The sequence below is a fragment of the Phalacrocorax aristotelis genome, chromosome 2, assembly GCF_949628215.1.
Source record: "Phalacrocorax aristotelis chromosome 2, bGulAri2.1, whole genome shotgun sequence".
Taxonomy (NCBI): Eukaryota; Metazoa; Chordata; class Aves; order Suliformes; family Phalacrocoracidae; genus Phalacrocorax; species Phalacrocorax aristotelis.
In genome coordinates, this window is record NC_134277.1 from 51,750,331 (window position 1) to 51,768,221 (window position 17,891).

Below are 17,891 nucleotides of genomic sequence, written 5' to 3' on the forward strand. Positions count from 1 at the left end.
CAGGTGCTAGTGAGCATCATAGTGCAGTGAATTTCAGCAAGCTGTACTAATAATATTGACAGGAATATATGTCTTAGCTGAGCTTTTTTGAGTGGAGCACTCCTCAGATATGAGGTGTTTTTAGGACGATGTCAGTGGCTGTGGTGGTGGACAATGTTTGGTTTTTTTTCCCAATTTTAGGAAAGAGAGCGATGGCTTCCTATTATAGGTAGCCACTTACTGCATGTAAGACTTTAATGATTGCAGAGGGTTTAAAACTATAATTAACCTAGTTCTTCCCGGGCTTCTCTGAGGTAGGTACCTAAGCCTTGTCATCCTGCAAATTATAGATGTAGAAAGAGACACAGGGAGGGATTAATCATGTGGTATTTTTATTACTTCTACGCTGTTTACACTGCTGTAGTCAAGCCTTTATCAATGCCTTGCTTATGAAGCTTAGCAGATGGATTATAGGTACTTCACTTCTAATTAGAGTATGCATGAAGAGAGCTTGCATGAGAGGTCTCCAAAGGGCAGCCATGAAGGTCAAGAGTACCACCTTAATTTGTGGCACCTAGCACACCTCTCTAAACATGTTTGAGGTACCCAAAACTCTTTGGATAACATATCAGCCCGAGAGTCAGAACTTTGAACAAAATATGGGATGAAAAGGCAGTCTGGTTACAGGAGCAAAAAAATTCTGTGCATGTTTCATATGCCGTGGAAAAAAATGTCTTAACCTGGGCCCCACATACCAGCCAACAGAAAGTTTGCTTGCCCTTCCTTTGATTTTTGCAGCACTCTAGTGTGCCAAATAGCTTCATTTCCAAGTGGGAAGGTTTTAACAAAATAAATACGTTCATGAATAATGCCATCATTATGATAGTCCTTATGATGATTAGTCTGATATTAGTCAGTTTAAATTATACTTTCTGGCAAGTTTTCCATCTGCTGTATTGGCTATCATAAATTTTGACAAGGGGAGCTTGGAAGTTTTAATGACTCCTGTCACATGTAGAGTCATAGCAAATGGCAGGGTTTGAGAAGAATGCTAATGTGATATCTTAATAAAAGGATTGGTGAAGAAACAAATAGTTAATAAATGTGATTGTTGCAGCTCACTGAAATAAGAACTACAAAGTGCACCTCAACCTTTTCAGGCTGCTAACAGTAAAACAATGCTGCGTGAGCTCTTTTATGCTCAAAGATATTTTCAATGTTATACTTTAATTGCAAAGCCTACCACCTTCCTTTTTAAAACATGTTTTTATTGGAAACTTAGCTTTATAACAGTTTGGATTTTACAACCAAGTGCACTGGAGCAGAGGACCTGGAGTGTGTGGGTCTTGCAAAGAAGTTGTCTCTTGTCTGACCTGCTTTAGTTGCCTTTAGCAAGTTGAAAAGTAATTGTCTAAGAAAGACAAAGAACAATCTAAAGAATAAAAAAAAAAGTATGTTGTTCTTTCCCTGTGTGTTAATTCCAATTGTAGATTTAACTGAGAATCCCAAATGCATGCATAAATGGTACACTACATTTGGCTTTTAAGCAGGCAGAAAATTGATTCTAAAAACTAGCAATCAAATTACATAGGGGAAATTTCATTCTTCGAGGTTAATGCAATGTATAACTTCATGAGCCAGAATCACGTAAGGACCATCCGTTGTTCATAAATGTATTCTCTAGTAATCATTGTGTATTCACTGAAAAATGTAGATGTTTTATTACTTACACAAATGCTAGATTTGCCCAAGGTACGCATGGAACTTATTAAAGGAAATACACATGCTTTTTATTTTTTTGTTGTTAATTGTAATGGCTGTTTTTGACTAAGGAGTGTATTCTGAAGAGCCAGATCCTCTAGATAAAATAAATCATAATTCCTCTACATAAGAAAGCACTGAGGATCTTTATCACTCTCTGATTAAAAAGAGGCTTCAGCCTGTCCTATCCTTCTAGTAGGAAAGGATTAGGAAGAAGAGAGTTTTTAATTAATAAAAACAAAACAAATACACGCCTTGTGTTGGCTACCATAAACCCACAGGTACTAAAACTCCCCTACTGCTGTACAGAGCCTTTTGTTTGTGGCTGCAGATCAAGCAATAAGCATTAGTTGGAAGCCTGAGATCTATCACATCTTGTTAACTGACTTAAAAATGATTACCTGATGGTATCCACTGCAGGATATTGCTGCATGTTAATAGTCATCTATGTTGGCTAATATAATTAAAAACAAGAGCAGCAACCCCCGGTATACCTAGTGCACTGACAGAGCTGATGCACACTTTCCAGTTGAGACTTTAAAAGGTTCTGGGAAATTGGAATAGTGAAATACTAATTTCATAAATTACAATTAGTCATACAGAGCATGCTAATGGAAATCTTGCATGCGGAGGTCTCTGAGGAGGCGAATCTGTAGTTAATCTTGCATAATTTTTTTCCTTTTGTAGATTTGTTGTCAGTGTCTTTGATAACTATACAAGAGCCAAGTGCTTTAAGAATGTTTTTGACAACAGCTGTGCTACGTGCTTAAGCTTTCCTGGTGCTTTAAATCGAGCATTACTGATGCTATAGATCAGTAAAGTGAGTCCTGACCTTGTAGTAGCTAAATTGCTATCCAGAGCTGCTTAGCCATCCGATTTTCAACAGTAAGAATAACATAATAAAAAAGTGTCTGTCTTCTCTGCCTCTCAGCCTCGCACCTGTACTGAAAAGTAGTTTCCAGGGACTGTGTGGCCCTGTGCCAGCATCATCAACCAGGAAGACAAATGGAGTTATTACAGACTCTTTAAGTCTATAATGCAGCTGATAGTCATTCCCATCAAGACACTGAAAAGGGAGCAGACCTCTCCACTTGCTTGATAAAAATATAAATCCCAGATATTTATTCTGTTTTATGCCCAGTCTCTTTAAAAACTTGAAAAAATGAAATGAAGGTTAAAAAAAAAATGCCCCCTTCCTTTTCTAACTTTGTGAGAACACAGACCAGTACTCTGGCCTACGCAAAGATTTTTACTTGCTTGCTCTGGAAGAGTAGCTATAACGCTGCTTTGGAAATGTGACTGCAGTGTAGGCAATGCACAAATGCCTATCATGAACCTCAAGTGAAGACACAGGCCCACAGTTGAGGTTTTTACAATCCCATGGGGTGATTTCACTGTGCTTGTAGGTAGGTAGACTATGCTGAAGTCTGCACAGACACATTTGTTAATGAAACCTTGTGAGTAAGGTTTGCAAAGTGAGAGAAGAGGCAGTGTCGTAGCTGTACAAAGGATCCCAGTGGTTTTAAGTGGAACAGTTTATGTCTGGGGTGAAACCCTAGGTCTGCTGTAGCTGGTGGGAATTTGGTTCCTGGCAATGGAGAACTTGCTTCTGCTATCCTGAGGCTTTGTGCTGAGGAGAGATTCACTTGCCACTGATGCAGCCCAGAGCCGTGTGTATTTAGTTGGAGTGCAGGGCCGGAGCTCGCCTGGGAAGCCCACAATGCTGTCAGATGTTCCCTGACATGGGTGCTGGGTAGGTGAATTACAGCTTTTAACGAGAAACCACGTTGCCTTCTCAGGGCTAAATCCATTCCTTGTGTAAATTGATGGGATGGCACTGGCTGTGGTGCCAAGGGAAAACTGCCTGTGTATTTGCTGCAGCACTGGGAATGAGCAGGGTCTTGCTTCTGGTGTTGGCCAGCACTCTTTGAGTAGGTCATTAGCTGACCCTTTTCAAAACAGAAACATCCCAAATCTGTGCATATCCCATACCATTAAAACTTGATGCAGCTAATGATGGCATTGCATTATTCTTTGAGCTGAGTCCTGTTGTTACAGAAGTAATGGGCTTGATCTCTGGCACCCTCCTCCCTTTGCTTGCCTTTTTGTTTAAATTCAGTGCAAGTACTGACTGTCCTTTCTTCTGTACCTTGTGGAGATACAACCCAGTGACAGCTATGAGGCACTTCGTGTTGTGAACATGAAATAGGAGGGGAATGAAAAAAATCAAAGAGGGAGAATTATTCATGGGAAATTCGAGCACAGCTTCATTTCTCTGCATAAAAAATTAAGTAATACTAAAAGAATTATACACTCGCCCATAGGATTTATTTCTTCTGAGCCCTTCACCTTTCTCGGGATCTAAGTCCTCCAGCAGAGAACCTTTCTGCAATAGACTTATTGTTGTTAATATTAAGATGATTATCATCATTTTATATCTCAGTGTGGGTATGACTGTTTCCTTTCCAACTGCAAAATGTGAAATCACATAGTATTTCTAGGTACTGCAGTATCTTCTCTCCCTTTGAAGAACTTTGTCAATTCTGCATGCTTTCCTCCTGTGTGTCCTTCCTACCTGCAGCTCTGTGCTATTCTGCAATCTTATTTTGAGGTGGTAGGGCAGACCAGTGGAACCTTATATTATGTAGGAAAAACATTTTTCCCATTCAAATTGCCAGTATTTTGCACATACTGCCGCCTTCTGATCTCAGGACCGAGAAGTTTCAGTTTGTTTCTAAACTGAGACCCCTTGTTGGCAATGTGTTGTAATGCATGGAGTTTACTTTACTGGCCTGGCCTTACTCTTGACCTTTTTTCCCCTCCTGTCTTCTGCAAATGCAAATGATGCATGAATTGAAATCCCCTTAAGCCTGAACAGGGGAGATAATTCTAAAATCAAGGAAGGAATTGGAACAGCAGAGCATATCTAGAACGTCTGATACAATGCCTTTTTTATTTTTCAGTCAGTTTGCTCCCAGGAAAACGTTTTTGTGGAAAACAGGTAAAAAATAGCTTCTTTTTTTTTTTTTTTTGGTGTTAAACTTAGCTGTTTCTCTCTTATTATTTTGTCTATCTATAGTTGCTTATCCTAATGCGAAGGCTGTTGAGCAAATTTGTAATCCATATTATCTGCAGTGTTTTTCTGCTTTAAGGGGGGGGAAGAGATTGCATTGCTGTATTGTATCTGAGCAGATAAGGTGTTACTGCTGCTTTCCCAAGACTTTGCATTTCAGTTTAAAAAGCAGACTGGGGCGTGGGGGGGACGGGGATATGACCCACCTAATGCTTCATTTCAAATGCTCAACCTGTCTCTGGAGTGCCTTTAGAATTTAACTTATGGATCTTTAAAAAGCACTCCAGCAGTGGCTGGATGATGGTATTTATGAAACACCACACCTGCGTTTGTTGTTTAACCTGCTCTGCTGTGGGGCTGAGCAGCAGCACTGACTTCTTGTTGCTTATGAAGGCTCACAAGGCCCCCAGACCAGATCTGCTTTACTGCTCCATTGTGGTAATAAAATGGTGATATCTGAGCCAACTGTTACTTTGCATTACTGTGTGATGGTTCTTATGGATGTTCGTTTTATCATAATAAATCCATTTAAAGCAAAGGGAAGAAGAAACTGTGCTTAAATAAGATCTACAAAATACCAAGTATTAGCTCTGTAGCAGCCATAAATTAGCTTAGCTGTGTTGAAGATCGTAGAAATTGTGCACATTTATGGCAGATAAGGATTTTAACCAAAACGCTGAGAATTTCACTGGTGGGTGCTTGAGCAGGGCTAGCCCAAGTCTGTCCTGTGCAGGCTTTAAAACTGTTTATCATCCTCTTGAAGAAGGGGAGGTTATCTTTCACAGTATTTCTATCTCTGTCCATCTTTACATCTGTCAGATACATTTATGGGAAAGGCTGTTCCCATAGAAAATGATTCCACGGTAATGGTACAAACCAGCTTTTCTGATGGACAGTCCTAAAAGTGGAATGAGGGAAGTACCTCAGGAGGTAATGGCCACTGTCACCTAACCGCCTTGTATTCTGAAAGCCGAGGATGTTTTCTCAGCTGCTGCTTCTGTATCCTGACTGTGGAGATACGGGTTTTTTTGATCAAAATGAAAAAAGGCAACTGAGGAACCCAAAAAACCAAAAAGATGTTCTCATAAACCTACTTCTCCCTCTCTGGAGAGAATGGGACAATAAACGTGATGTAGTTGTTCACGTTCCCAAGTCAGTATGGAAAGTGCTCAGACACTGTGCTGCTGAGAGTAGGGCAGGGACCTGTATGGGATAAACCATGAACTTCATAGCCAGGCATCCATTGGTTTATGCATTCAATCCCACACCTGCATGCAGGAGAGTGTGGCCAGTTCTGGTGTTACTTGGTTCACTTTGCTCAAACCCGAGAGCTGGCTGACCAGCTTTCCTGGTGTGAAGATTGGCCTCAAGTGGAGGCCAATAAAAGGCCAGGTTGGAAATTGTGCTTCTGTTACTGCCTGCACTGTTGTTGCAGGAGGGAGACTTCAGCCGTGTTCCTCAGAACACTGCTTTTTCTTTCTTTGACCAGGTGAAGCACTTAAACTTATACTTATCTCTGTGCACATGAACAACCTTGTTGATTTGCTGTGTTGAAAGTTAGGTATGTGTTTAAGTGCTTTGCCTGCCTTTTTCATCAGAGAACCTGAGCATTTTTCTGAGCTGCAGAGATTTCCAAGTGACTTAGCAAGTGCTTAAAATTATATATGCAGTATTTTGCTGGCTTGCATTTTTTTATGTTCTTATTAGATGATATTTTTATGAATTTTCTTTTGGATGTAGACGTATGGTTCCTTGGCTTCTGAGAATTACCTTGCTCAATAACAGGAAATGTTAAATGGCCTTCAGCCTCCCTGGCTGACATATCTTAGGTTCAGTTGACTGTGCACAGTTATGGGAGAGGGAAGGGGGGCAATTTTAGCCTTGGTTTTTTGGTTTTGTTTTTTTTTTTACTTGATTTGATGAACTATGAATCTAGCACAAGTTGGAAGGTGTTGCTAGAAACTAAACATAGCTTTACAGATATGATAAATTTTAATTACCATGTCGGTTACCATAATTTTTCTTTTCATTTTTCAGTAGGCTGTTGGAAGACAGTAGTATATGCAATGATACCCATAAGAAAAGACAGCTGTTCAGGTTTGTATGACTTTATTTAATATTCATTTCCCAGTAACTCTTATTTGTGATTCAGTCCATGTCCTCACCAAGGGAGACCTTGACGGGTGTGGGTATGTCATTTTTCTGGTTGGAAAGGAGCGTGGAGAACAGAATTCTTACCCCACTCATCCCACGCTCTCTGAGTGGGGAGGTCACAGGGGGTCCCTTTCCTTTGGTTTTATGGGTTGTTGGCTCAGGAGCCATACCAGATTTTCAGCTGCTTGGACTGCCACAATTTGGGGCTGACTGTGACTGGTGGAAGTTCATTATGCTCTAGTATATATGACAGGCACGTTTCACAGACTAGTGCCCAGACTAACCTTTTTTCCTTTTGTTGGTTTATTAAAAGCTGAAGTAAAAGTACATTGAAGTGAAACTGATTGAAGTTCCCTTATCTAAAGCAGCGATGTTTTGAAACTTTCTCTGTGACCTTTGTCTTCCAAACTCCAATTCCTTCTGCCCAGAGAACATTCAGGTGTATCCCTTATCCCAGATCATGTCCCAAGCCACAGGGAATCCATATGAGTCAGTCCATATTTTCATGGAGAGCTCTTTTTATCAGCTGACACACTAGATCAGTGGAATACCCAACCTGGTAGTGACAGGATTCCTCTGAGAGGCTTGGAAAGGCTCTCCTTCTGCACCATGAGGTCCCACAGATTCAGTTCAGATCAACATGAGCATGCCAAGCTGCTTTTAAAGTCAGTCGGATGCCACAGGTCTTAAGCAGAGTGGGCAGAAGTAATGGATGCTTTCAGAAGAATGTCCTTCACCCAGTAAGGCACATGGATAGCTAGGCAGAAGTAGGGTGGTCACTCGATGTCTGTATGCTTTTGGGTTTGCATATGTAGCAGTGATAGTTTTTGTCACTTCAAGCCTATATCATCTATATTACATAATTTTTCCTTACAAGGAGAAAAGCATGCGGGATTATTTGACGTGTGGTTGCTGGCTGTGCATGTCAGCAACCACTGAGGAGACGGTGAGACTGCACCGGATAAGGAGCAGTGCTGGAGCATCTGGAGCTGCGTCCCATGGCCACAGGCAGCAGGCAGAAAAACCTTCCTTAATGCTTTGGGATAGCCTTAATGATCTGAGAGTCTTGGATTGGGCATACAGGAGTAAGGGGACATCTTATGCACAGAGACTCTTAATAACTAATACCTGTTCCAGTTTGGGGAACAAAAAGGAATTTTGTGTAACCCAAAACCACACGTAACTGGGATACAAAAGCATTGTTTCTCTCTCTCTTTTCCAGTAGAATGTAAATATAAATGAATTGTTAATTTCGAAGCACAAGGATGAAAAAGAATTTGTAAATAATATACTTTGTTTTTTCTCTTTCCAATTAAATTGTAAGGACAATTTCTTTTTAAAATCTTTTTCCTTTTTTTATGTTGTTGCTTCTGTGCTGTTTCTCTTCATGCTTTCCCAGTGTCTGGGTCTAGCAAAGGTCAACAGGTTAATACTGCTGATCACATCTGTGAGAGGCTCTGATCACAGGCAAGGAACGCACCAGCCTGATCCCGTCTTTGACACGCTGCTCCTTCACGTCCCGAGTGGCACAGTTCGGCAGGTTCTCCAAATAAAAAAACAGGAGCCACGTTCGCAAGGAGAAGGGGGACCAAACAAACAAACAAAATAGATACAGTCCTATCCACTTGATCTGTAGAAAGTTTTTTGAGCCTGCAAGGTATTATACTGTAAATTAAGACAGAGGGGTGGCAAACGTCTTCTAAAAGCCTTCCAAAAGCCAGTGTTACTAGCATCGTTTGCCATAATGGTCATGGTGTGCTAAGCTATAGTAGGCATGCTGGTTTTGTCATTTTAGCAGCACATTGTAAGCTGTTTAAGCCAAATTCTCCTCCAGATTCTGCTCACAGTTTACTGTGGTGTTACTCACAATACACTGGGTGCACTGCGGCTGTCTAAGGACAGGCAGTCTCTACCCAGAAATGTTTGCAATTAGTGTATGCAGAGGGCAAAATAAAACAAATCCCTGCTGGTGGGTCTCTAAGTGGAGTGTTAGCGCTGAAGAGTTTGGGGTCATGCTGGCAGGACACGTGTTTAGGGGAAGGCTTTGGGTGACACTGCAGAGTAGAGGAAGAGACAGACAAGTGGGGACAAGGTGGAGTAGAAATAAGGAGAATGGATGAAGACAGAGGTAGAAGGTGAAGTTAGTGAGAAAAACCTTACAGGTGATGGACAGCAAAGGGAGTAGTAGTGAGGGGTTTGCTGAGGAAAGAGACTGGTCAACAGGCAACAGAAATGCTACGTCAGTGCTGCATAATATTGCTGCGTCAGCCTCGTCCGGTGAAGTGCTCTTAGGATATATGCGAAAGGGGAGCAGTGGTAAGTCTGTGCATGTAAAAGGATATAGCAGTATTTACTTGCTGAAGGCAGATGAGTATTGGGGTCAAATCCCCTGTTTCAGGCATGCTTTCATAAATGCAGAGTATTTCCATTTTCTTCATTAGGCTCGCTGCAGGGTATCCAAAGATAGACTCTGCCCTGATGTGGTTTTGTTTGTGTATAAATCCTTGTTTCCTGATGTCCATAGGGGTAACAGAGACAGCACGGGGAAGGCATCTGGCAGTCGGCAGAGCAGTACAGAGAACGAATTGAAGTGGACAGACCACCAGAGGCCGTGGAGCAGCACAGACTCGGACAGCTCAAATCGAAATTTGAAGCCAGCCATAACAAAGACAGCCAGTTTTGGTGGGATAACTGTCCTGACAAGAGGAGATAGCTCGTCAAGTAACAGAAGCACCGGCAAACTGTCTAAAACAGGTAGCTAGTACTGTATTGGGTTCACAGTACTTGTTGTGCTGTGATAAATGGGTATACTAGTACTTGCCTGAGCATGGTTTATCATAGAATGGTTTGGGTTGGAAGGGACTTTCAGAGATCATTTATGTAGTGAATTATGGGAACAGTTTTATGTCCTGTGCGTAGCATATGTGTATGTCCATCAACGTATGCTAGTATCTGGGTACCTGGTATTGAGTTTTTAAGAACCGAAAAGAAAACCTGGTGTCTGAGGTTTGCAAATTGTAGGTGAGATAGGCTTTTCCTGGAGTAGAGTACATGTATGTCCTGTGTGAACACTGCACTTGCTATAGCCTGAAAAGGTGGTGGTCCTTTGAGGCAAAGCACAGATTTTATCTTTTTATTCATTTTACTCTACTTGAATCACGAAGAATTAAATGATCTGTACCTGATGAGAAATCCAAGACCATTTTGTTGTCGTTGCTAAAGCGCAGGCCGTCTATCCTGGAGTACAACCTCTCCCTCACTGATGGCAGATGAGGCAGTGGGCTGTGGTAGAAGCAGTCAGAAGCGCTGGATTCACAGAGGTCCCAAAATCTCTCACTTTTTTGTTTAATTCCCATTAAATGAAAGCACCATTTAAGGAGACTATGAACCTGGTGGGAATTCTGCATCTATTTGCGTTAACTTCACAGGTGCCTTAATGTATGACCAAGTCACAAGGTCCAGATCTAAACAATTTCAAGCAATGCCATTAAAGTACTCTATTATATTTTTGGTGTAAAAGTACATAATAAATAATGAGCCCATCAGATGATTCCATCAATTTGGTTCATTTGATAAATGTAGTACAGGACAAGTGGTAATCAATACTTAGCACTTAGTGCTTTTTCAGCTTGAGAGTGTTTTATGGACAGTGCTTAATTTAAACCCAGTTTATGAAACCTGGGTTAGTCAGATTTCACTTCTGTTCCCAAAATTGTATGGTAGCCTTTGCTGTGATTCAGGATGCGGGGGAATGGAGTGTTCAGAATAAATCAAGAAAACATTTGACTTGTTAACTGCATTCTGGACCTCCGAGTCTTGAACATAGTTAAAAATTTTGTTGTATTTCACAGCTGTAAAGGAACCTGGCTGGTTAGAAATCTGCTCTTTCAAACCCTACTGGTTGTCAAGCTGCTGGGATCTTCTGGAATATCCTGCATCTTCCTCTTAATGCTTCTACTTTGTTTCCTTTGAGACTCTAGACAAATATTTGGTTTATTATCTTAGAATTAATAGAATATCTCAAGCTGGAGGGGACCCATAAGGATCCCTTCCTAAGATAAGATTGTCCTTCAATTTTACTCCATCCTATGTGTGCAAAATCCAATGGAATTAAGACATTAATTTGACTTTGAAAATCAGTACAGTATAGTTGTTTACCTCTGGCTTGTTCCTGAGCATGAGCATATGCAACATACCAAAAACAGTGCATATGTAGCTTTGAAACTACACTCTCCTGTATTTTTTTTTTTTTAATTTGTATAAAGGCTGAATAAGCTATACAGTGGAGCCAGAAGTATGCAGTGGACCGTGTTTTTACCTCCAGGTTTCTTTGCCTCCCACAAATCTTTCCATTGCATCAGAATCCAATTTGATATGCATGAATTAGGGAGGAGGCACAGATTCCTGGTATGGTCTTTTCATATCATTCACCTTCAGTAGAGTGCAGGTAAATGTATTTCTCCGCAGCATTGTATTGCAGAGGTGCAGAGCATTTAAAATGGTGTCAGGGAAATGCAGTTTGGAGGGTTGAGACATCTAATTGCAAGACAGTAATACTTTTAAGTAGCTGTTTTAGTGTTAAAATCAAGCATATTAAAGGGTGCACTTAAAAAAATGTATTAAAGGAGAGATGTCTGAAGCATGCCACTATGTGTAAATGCATCTGCATTCCATATCCACCAAACCCAAAACTGCTTTCAAATAAAAGCCCTTATAATACATTTTTAAAACATCAGTGATATTAAAATCCCATGTTCTTTGCAGAGTAATTACATATTTTAAGTGCTCTGACTTTTTTTTAGTCAAGTGTTCAAATCTGAAAGCTAGTTAAGCACAGGAAGAGTGAAAAAGAAAAGAAAAAATAAAAGTAAGAGGTGGGGAAAAAGAGCCAGGCTGGATGTCAAAACACATTTACACCTTCAAAGCCAGGACACAAAGTCAAACTGTCAGTCAGCCTGAGGAGAGTAAGAAGAAATAATATCTGAATCGCTATTTCTATCTGAAATGGTATTGAATGGCATTAAAGCAGAAAAGAATGACTGTTCAAAAAACAATGGGGAAATATACCTTGATAAAGTGTTCTCACTTCACCAAAAATCCTGAGTGCATTCATACAGCTGGCAGAGCCTCCACGTGCCATTTGCATGTGTTTCCTAAGGTACATTAGCTACGAAGTGGCACTTCTCTTTGTTCAAGCTTTTGCATTAGATCTTCCTCGTTCTGTACTCCGGTCATAGGCAGCGCTGGGTGTTCCATAGCTCAGTACACATTTAAAGCTTGAGAAGTTTTTTATTTTGGGGGGTTTTGTTTATCTTCTGTTGTCTTTACTACAGTGATTGAAATGGGATTGCAGAGGTGTAGCTACAAACATTAGGCATGCTGCCCTGGTAGTGTGGCAAAGCCCAGTAGGTACCAATTCTGTCCTGGTTCTCCTCTGCAGGAAGTACTAGTGAGTTCTCTGAAGTGCTTTATGATTCACAAGAGTAAATTTAAAACATCTTTGTTTTGCATATAGTATGTATGAAATCAGGCTGAAGTCATTAGTTGGTCAAAATGTTCTTCGTTGGCTAAAGGATGGAAAATGCTTATGACCATTTTAAATGTGAAAATTATCCTACATATATGATGGTCGTTCAGAAGCATTGTCAAACACACTTCTTGAGCACAGGATATTAAAACTTCCAGGATTCTCACAGATGGCTCACAACTCCCTTTGAGAGTGTATATATAGTGATGTAATACTAGTATTGTAGCCTTTCTGGATAATTTTTAATATTGTCACCAAAATTAAATGTTCTGCCCTTAACCTTAACTTCTGATAAATCAGTAATGAATGGTACATAGCAGAAAAACAGAAACTGAAGTACAGAAAGATGTTAGCCTCCCCTTAGGCAAAGACAGATCATAGAATGTGCTCTTCTCTGCAGTAGAGTCCAGCAGTGTCAATTAGACTTATACTTTAATTGTGTTCAGCTGCACAGGAATTGGAGCTTAGCAAAGGAATTACGTTACTTCATTTTTTGCAAACTTCACAAAAGGGGCTGTTTGAAACCCATTAAGTGGTTACCTTAATGGTTTTGATGATTATGTTCAGGCACCTGTTGGTTGTTTAGAAAGCCCTGTTGCACTGAAAAGCACGGATTGTATATTGCAAATAAAACTTCCTGCTCTGTTATTCTGAAACTTAGTAGATATATAGGAATGTATTAAGTCATAATTTAGTCTTGAGTGGGGAGTTAATAACGTAACAAATTGCAATCAGATTACATTCCTACAACTTGGGACATCATACAAAACCTTGGTTAGTTTAGATTTCTGGTAATATAGTGGGCTTTCCAAGACTGACTAACACGTATAGTTGTAAGTGAAATAGCTGTCCCTACAGGCATCAAAGTTATACCTGTTCAGTCTCTAACTATACCCATGAAGAGAGAATATAACTTACAAACTCCCATGTTATTTCCAGTGACACATTACAACAGGTTTTAATATACATTATTAGGAGGGAAGATACGTTTCACAGAAGTGTCCTCTGTGTGTGTACCTACATAGCTATTTAAACAGGTGTTGGAAGACCTAAAAGATGTAAATATTGCATTTTTAGCTCCTTCTAATGCATTTTCCATTCAATGGAATGCACATCTGTTGGAGTTTATTTCTTACCTCCCCTCCCCATTTACAAAAAGCTGATTGCATTGGGGTATCAGCTGTGTTGATACAGATCTGTAGGGATCATTAACTTTCTTGGCAGGGCTCCAAGTAATCGGAGCCACAATCTAATCTCTCCTGTTAGGTGTTCATTGCTACTCCTGTTGGGCAAAGATGATTGTACTGCAGGCATTTCAATACATTAACCTTTTTTTATATATAAAGTATCCTGTAAATTGTAACTTTGTCTCTAAGTGTTAGAACTAGATTTCTGCTGCTTTTTCTTAATCAGGCGATAGCCTGATGGATTTTGTGAGTCCAAGAGAAACTGTAGGAATGTTGATGTATGGGCAATAAATCACGAACCAACTGCTTCCAGTACGCTTCCCACCAACGGACTGTGCTGAAACATCAATGTTATTTTTAGAAGTGCAACTTGCAGAGGAATAATCGTGTTCATATGAGGACGTACCATTATTACAAAATACCCTAAATACATTGTAATATACAGAAAGAAAAGGGACTTAGGAAAATAACAAATATTCGTAAGCCAAGGAAATTTATCCATGACATAAATACTTCCAGAGGTGATCAGCTCTGTACTGCTCCTAAAAAACTGACCATCTGGAGCAAGAAGTGGGTAGAACTTGAGAGTCCAGTTAATAAAAAATTTACCTCAGACTTGGAAGGTGGGATGACAGAGATGTTCAAAGTCATCAGATACTGAATGCTGACCCAAAGAAAATAGAGCAAGACATGTTGCATTGCTCAGTAGCACTCAGGATATTGGAAAATTAATGGTACCTCTGTGCTCTCCATCTGCAAACCTCCTAAGCTATTAAGACTTTGTGGTGATTTTTCTGTCTCTCTTTCTTTTACCACCCTTTGAACTGCTGTATCTTTCAGAATACTTAAAAAATATATTAATGGAAAGTGATGAGAAAATGAAGGTTATTATTATGTCAACTGTGAAGCAGCAAGAAAATTATAGAAGACTCTAGAACAAGTAGCCATCATTACATACTGAAAAAGAGAGGTTGAATTGTGTAATGGGGCAAAAATCTCATTTAGTCCAAGTTCCTTTCAGAAGTCTTTAGCAAGACATCTCTTAATATGAATCTGAATAAAGTCATATAGTTCATTTTTTTTCATTTGTTACAGTACTGAATTCATTATCTGGTGATTTCTTATTCCAAATTTAGACACCGTGAAAACAGCTAATCAGAGCTACAAAGACAAGATTAATTGGTGTTAATTTCCAAACATTAGTGTTGGAATTTACTTGGTTTAATATGTCTAGACTTACAATGATAGGAAATAAGTTGTAGTGATGGAAAAAAAATTAAAATAGATGATTCTTATACAGGATAAATGGGGGCAAAATTGGTTAAGTGTAATTTCTGGGATTTTTAAAAAAAATTCAGAAAATTGCTGAAATGGTTTTGTGTCTTATTTGTGTTCTTTCAAAATCACTGACTTGATCTACTGACACAGGGAAGCAGATCTCTGATCTTTTTAAGGCAGACACCTCAAAGCTATCATCTTGGCTGATGTGTGGTGGTAGCTCCAGAAGTTGTTCCGCTCCTGCTGCCTACCTTCAGATGAGTACATCTGAATTCATTGCAGTCCTTTGGCTTTTAACATTCAGAAGCTGGTAAAGATCAATTCATGATCCTATCATAAGAACAGCTGAAGAGGGGGGGGAGAGAACCACAACACAAAAAACTATTGAATGTCAAAGCTGCCATCTTCTTTCATGCTATAATGGTGTTTCTTCAGAATAGCGCAAAATGGGGAGAGAAAGGTCTGAACACGGGCTTGGTTCTGCTTACACACTTAGAAACAATACTGGGAGGTTTATGAAATCTCATAATCGCTCCTGAATCTCCAGGTAGCTTTCTAACCTGTTGAATTCAATAGGTGAAAGAAAAAGAGGATGAAGTAAAGCAAGAGCTCAAAGAAGTAACATGAAGGGCATGTAGAAGGGCCAGAGATATGCAGGAAAGGACCCAGTAACTGCTATAGAAAGAAAAGGAAACTCATGCGGTTGCATGAGTAAATGTAAATCATTTGGGAGGAAGATGCCAAATGCTGCTTGCAGCTTGATGAGGATGACATCCAGGAATATCTCTGCAATTTGTAGAAACATTGAAATCTGAAATGATCCAATAAATAAAACTATCCCAGCAGGCATAATCTTTCTAAATTTCCAACCTCAGTCTACAATGAGGGGAAAAAATATAGCCGTTAATTCAACTTTGACATGTATTATAGAAATTAAAATTTCTTCTGAAGTCTCTGTTACTTTCTTGACTAGATACTGGAGAAGCAGATTCAGGGTCCTGCTGATGGCAAACAGGGCACAGCTCATAAAGAGGACTATCTCTCTAGCAGCTGCCCTGTGGATATGAAGTTTGAAGAAGGTGGATGTAAATGTTTTACACAGCAATCTGCAGTAATCTGTGGAAAGACCCTCTGTTTGTTAAGCAAAAGGATGCTGGTGTGATTTCTTCAGAGGAAACCTGGTTTGCTCGAATTAGAGGAGGAAATAAATGACTTCCAATATGGATTTGACTGAAAATGAATCTGAAGCTCTAAGTAGTCTACTGCAGGGTCCTCCTGTAGTATCCCAAATATGAAGGGATGTACTTTGCCCTCTAAGAAAGAAGTTTGCTGAAACCTAAGTATTCTTTTCTTTTAGTTTACACCTGCAGGAGGGCACTAGGGAGGCTAGTTATTAGTGTGAGATGCATAGGCAGTGCACAGAAGTAAAATAAAGGAAGTTGCAATTAAACTGTACTTTCCTTTTGGAAGGAAGAATCCATACAGACATTTGCTTTCATACCTCCTGTGTATTTGCCTTAACATCCTGCTGTAAGGAAGCTGTTCACCTGAGCCTTACGCTGTCAGAGATTCTTGCCATTTTTATGTGAAGCAAATTGAAATCTAATCAAGTTAAAATCTCTGAAGTTTGGAAATTATAATTGGTTTTTAAAATAATGCATCTCCTCATCCTTCCAGGCACAGATGTGTTTTAGCACATTTATCTCGATTGATCAGTTTTAATAAGCTAGGTGCTGAAAAATCAAAGTGGCAAAAGTCTTAGGTAGGGTCTTAGCTCTAAGTTAATACACATAAGGTACAGCTACCTTGTTACCTGATTGACAACTCAGTTGCTGTTTTTCCTGTTTTCTTACTGAAAAAATCTGGTGGTTTTGGAGGTTTTTTGTCTTTTTAATTTTTCATTTACAAACCTGGTGTTTAGTTTTTATACCTTATGAACCAATACTTTGGCATTATAAATACGTGATGATCATTTAATATTCTGTTTGATAAAGCTGCTTACTGGCAGGGGTAGAAGCAAATGTTGCAGAGGAAAGTGGTCTTTTGAGTTATAGAAATACCACTGGATACTGAGCTCAGCAGAGAATGAAAACCCCACTCGTACTAGCTGGGCATGGTCTAGTGCTTGCCTTTGCAGTCTGTGAAGGCTGTCCTTGTGTACATGCCATGTCTGATGGGAACTGGGGTCCCTTGTAACCCCCCCTGTTGTGGTTGTGTGTCTCCATTAGGCTCAGAGTCTTCCAGCAGCGCTGGCTCCTCAGGATCCCTGTCACGAATACATCAGCCTCTCCAAAGTGCATCTCTTGTCCCCGGGGTGACAGCCAGCTCTTCAGGCAACGTGTCCTACCCTGAGAACGGGATGAGTGGCCAGGTGGCCCCCAGCAACACCAGCTATATTATTCTTCCACTTGAAGCTGCAGGGATACCACCTGGCAGTATCCTTCTCAACCCGCACACAGGTCAGTACAATGCTCTCCTGCCTGGTACTGCCCTTCAGTGTTTCTAATGTCAACTGGAGAATTGGCAAATTTCATGTTTCTAGAGGTACTTTTCTTGAGGCACTTTATGAGGAAGCAAGCAGCAAATATATGTAGAAATGACGTTTGGCAGGTTGGTTTTTTGAGTCTGCAGGCAAAGCTGGATTAGCTTTCTGAGGCTGTTGTGGCATAGCTGGTAGAAGTGATGCAAAACACACTTGTGCAGTCCCAGACAGGGTATTCGTCTTGTAAAGTCCTGGCAGTCCCTGGCTGTGAATCCTGTGAGATCCCGTTAGCTTCACTACAGATAGATGCTCTTCCATATTGAGTGTGCTGAGATACAGCACAACTGAAATATCATGCTCAAAGTTTTAGAGATTGTGCTTAACAGCAGAAGAATTTCAAAAGGCTTAATGGCTGCATTTGAATTAGTTCTTCAGAGTTAATTTCCTTGT

The 17,891-nt window shown here is 40.1% G+C and overlaps 1 protein-coding gene across 16 annotated transcripts in view; it reads left to right on the forward strand.

The window, feature by feature from the left end:
* Positions 1-17,891, forward strand: part of ARPP21 (cAMP regulated phosphoprotein 21) — a 203,048-nt gene that overhangs the window by 128,166 nt on the left and 56,991 nt on the right. For 13 of the 16 annotated variants that reach the window (XM_075083549.1, XM_075083542.1, XM_075083544.1 and 10 more), the window contains 4 exons: positions 4,704-4,741; positions 6,851-6,910; positions 9,492-9,724; positions 17,188-17,418. In XM_075083549.1, the coding sequence (XP_074939650.1) occupies positions 4,704-4,741; positions 6,851-6,910; positions 9,492-9,724; positions 17,188-17,418 (562 nt within the window). The remainder of the gene's footprint in view (positions 1-4,703; positions 4,742-6,850; positions 6,911-9,491; positions 9,725-17,187; positions 17,419-17,891) is intronic. The other 3 variants (XM_075083545.1, XM_075083555.1, XM_075083556.1) reach the window with 2 other exon arrangements.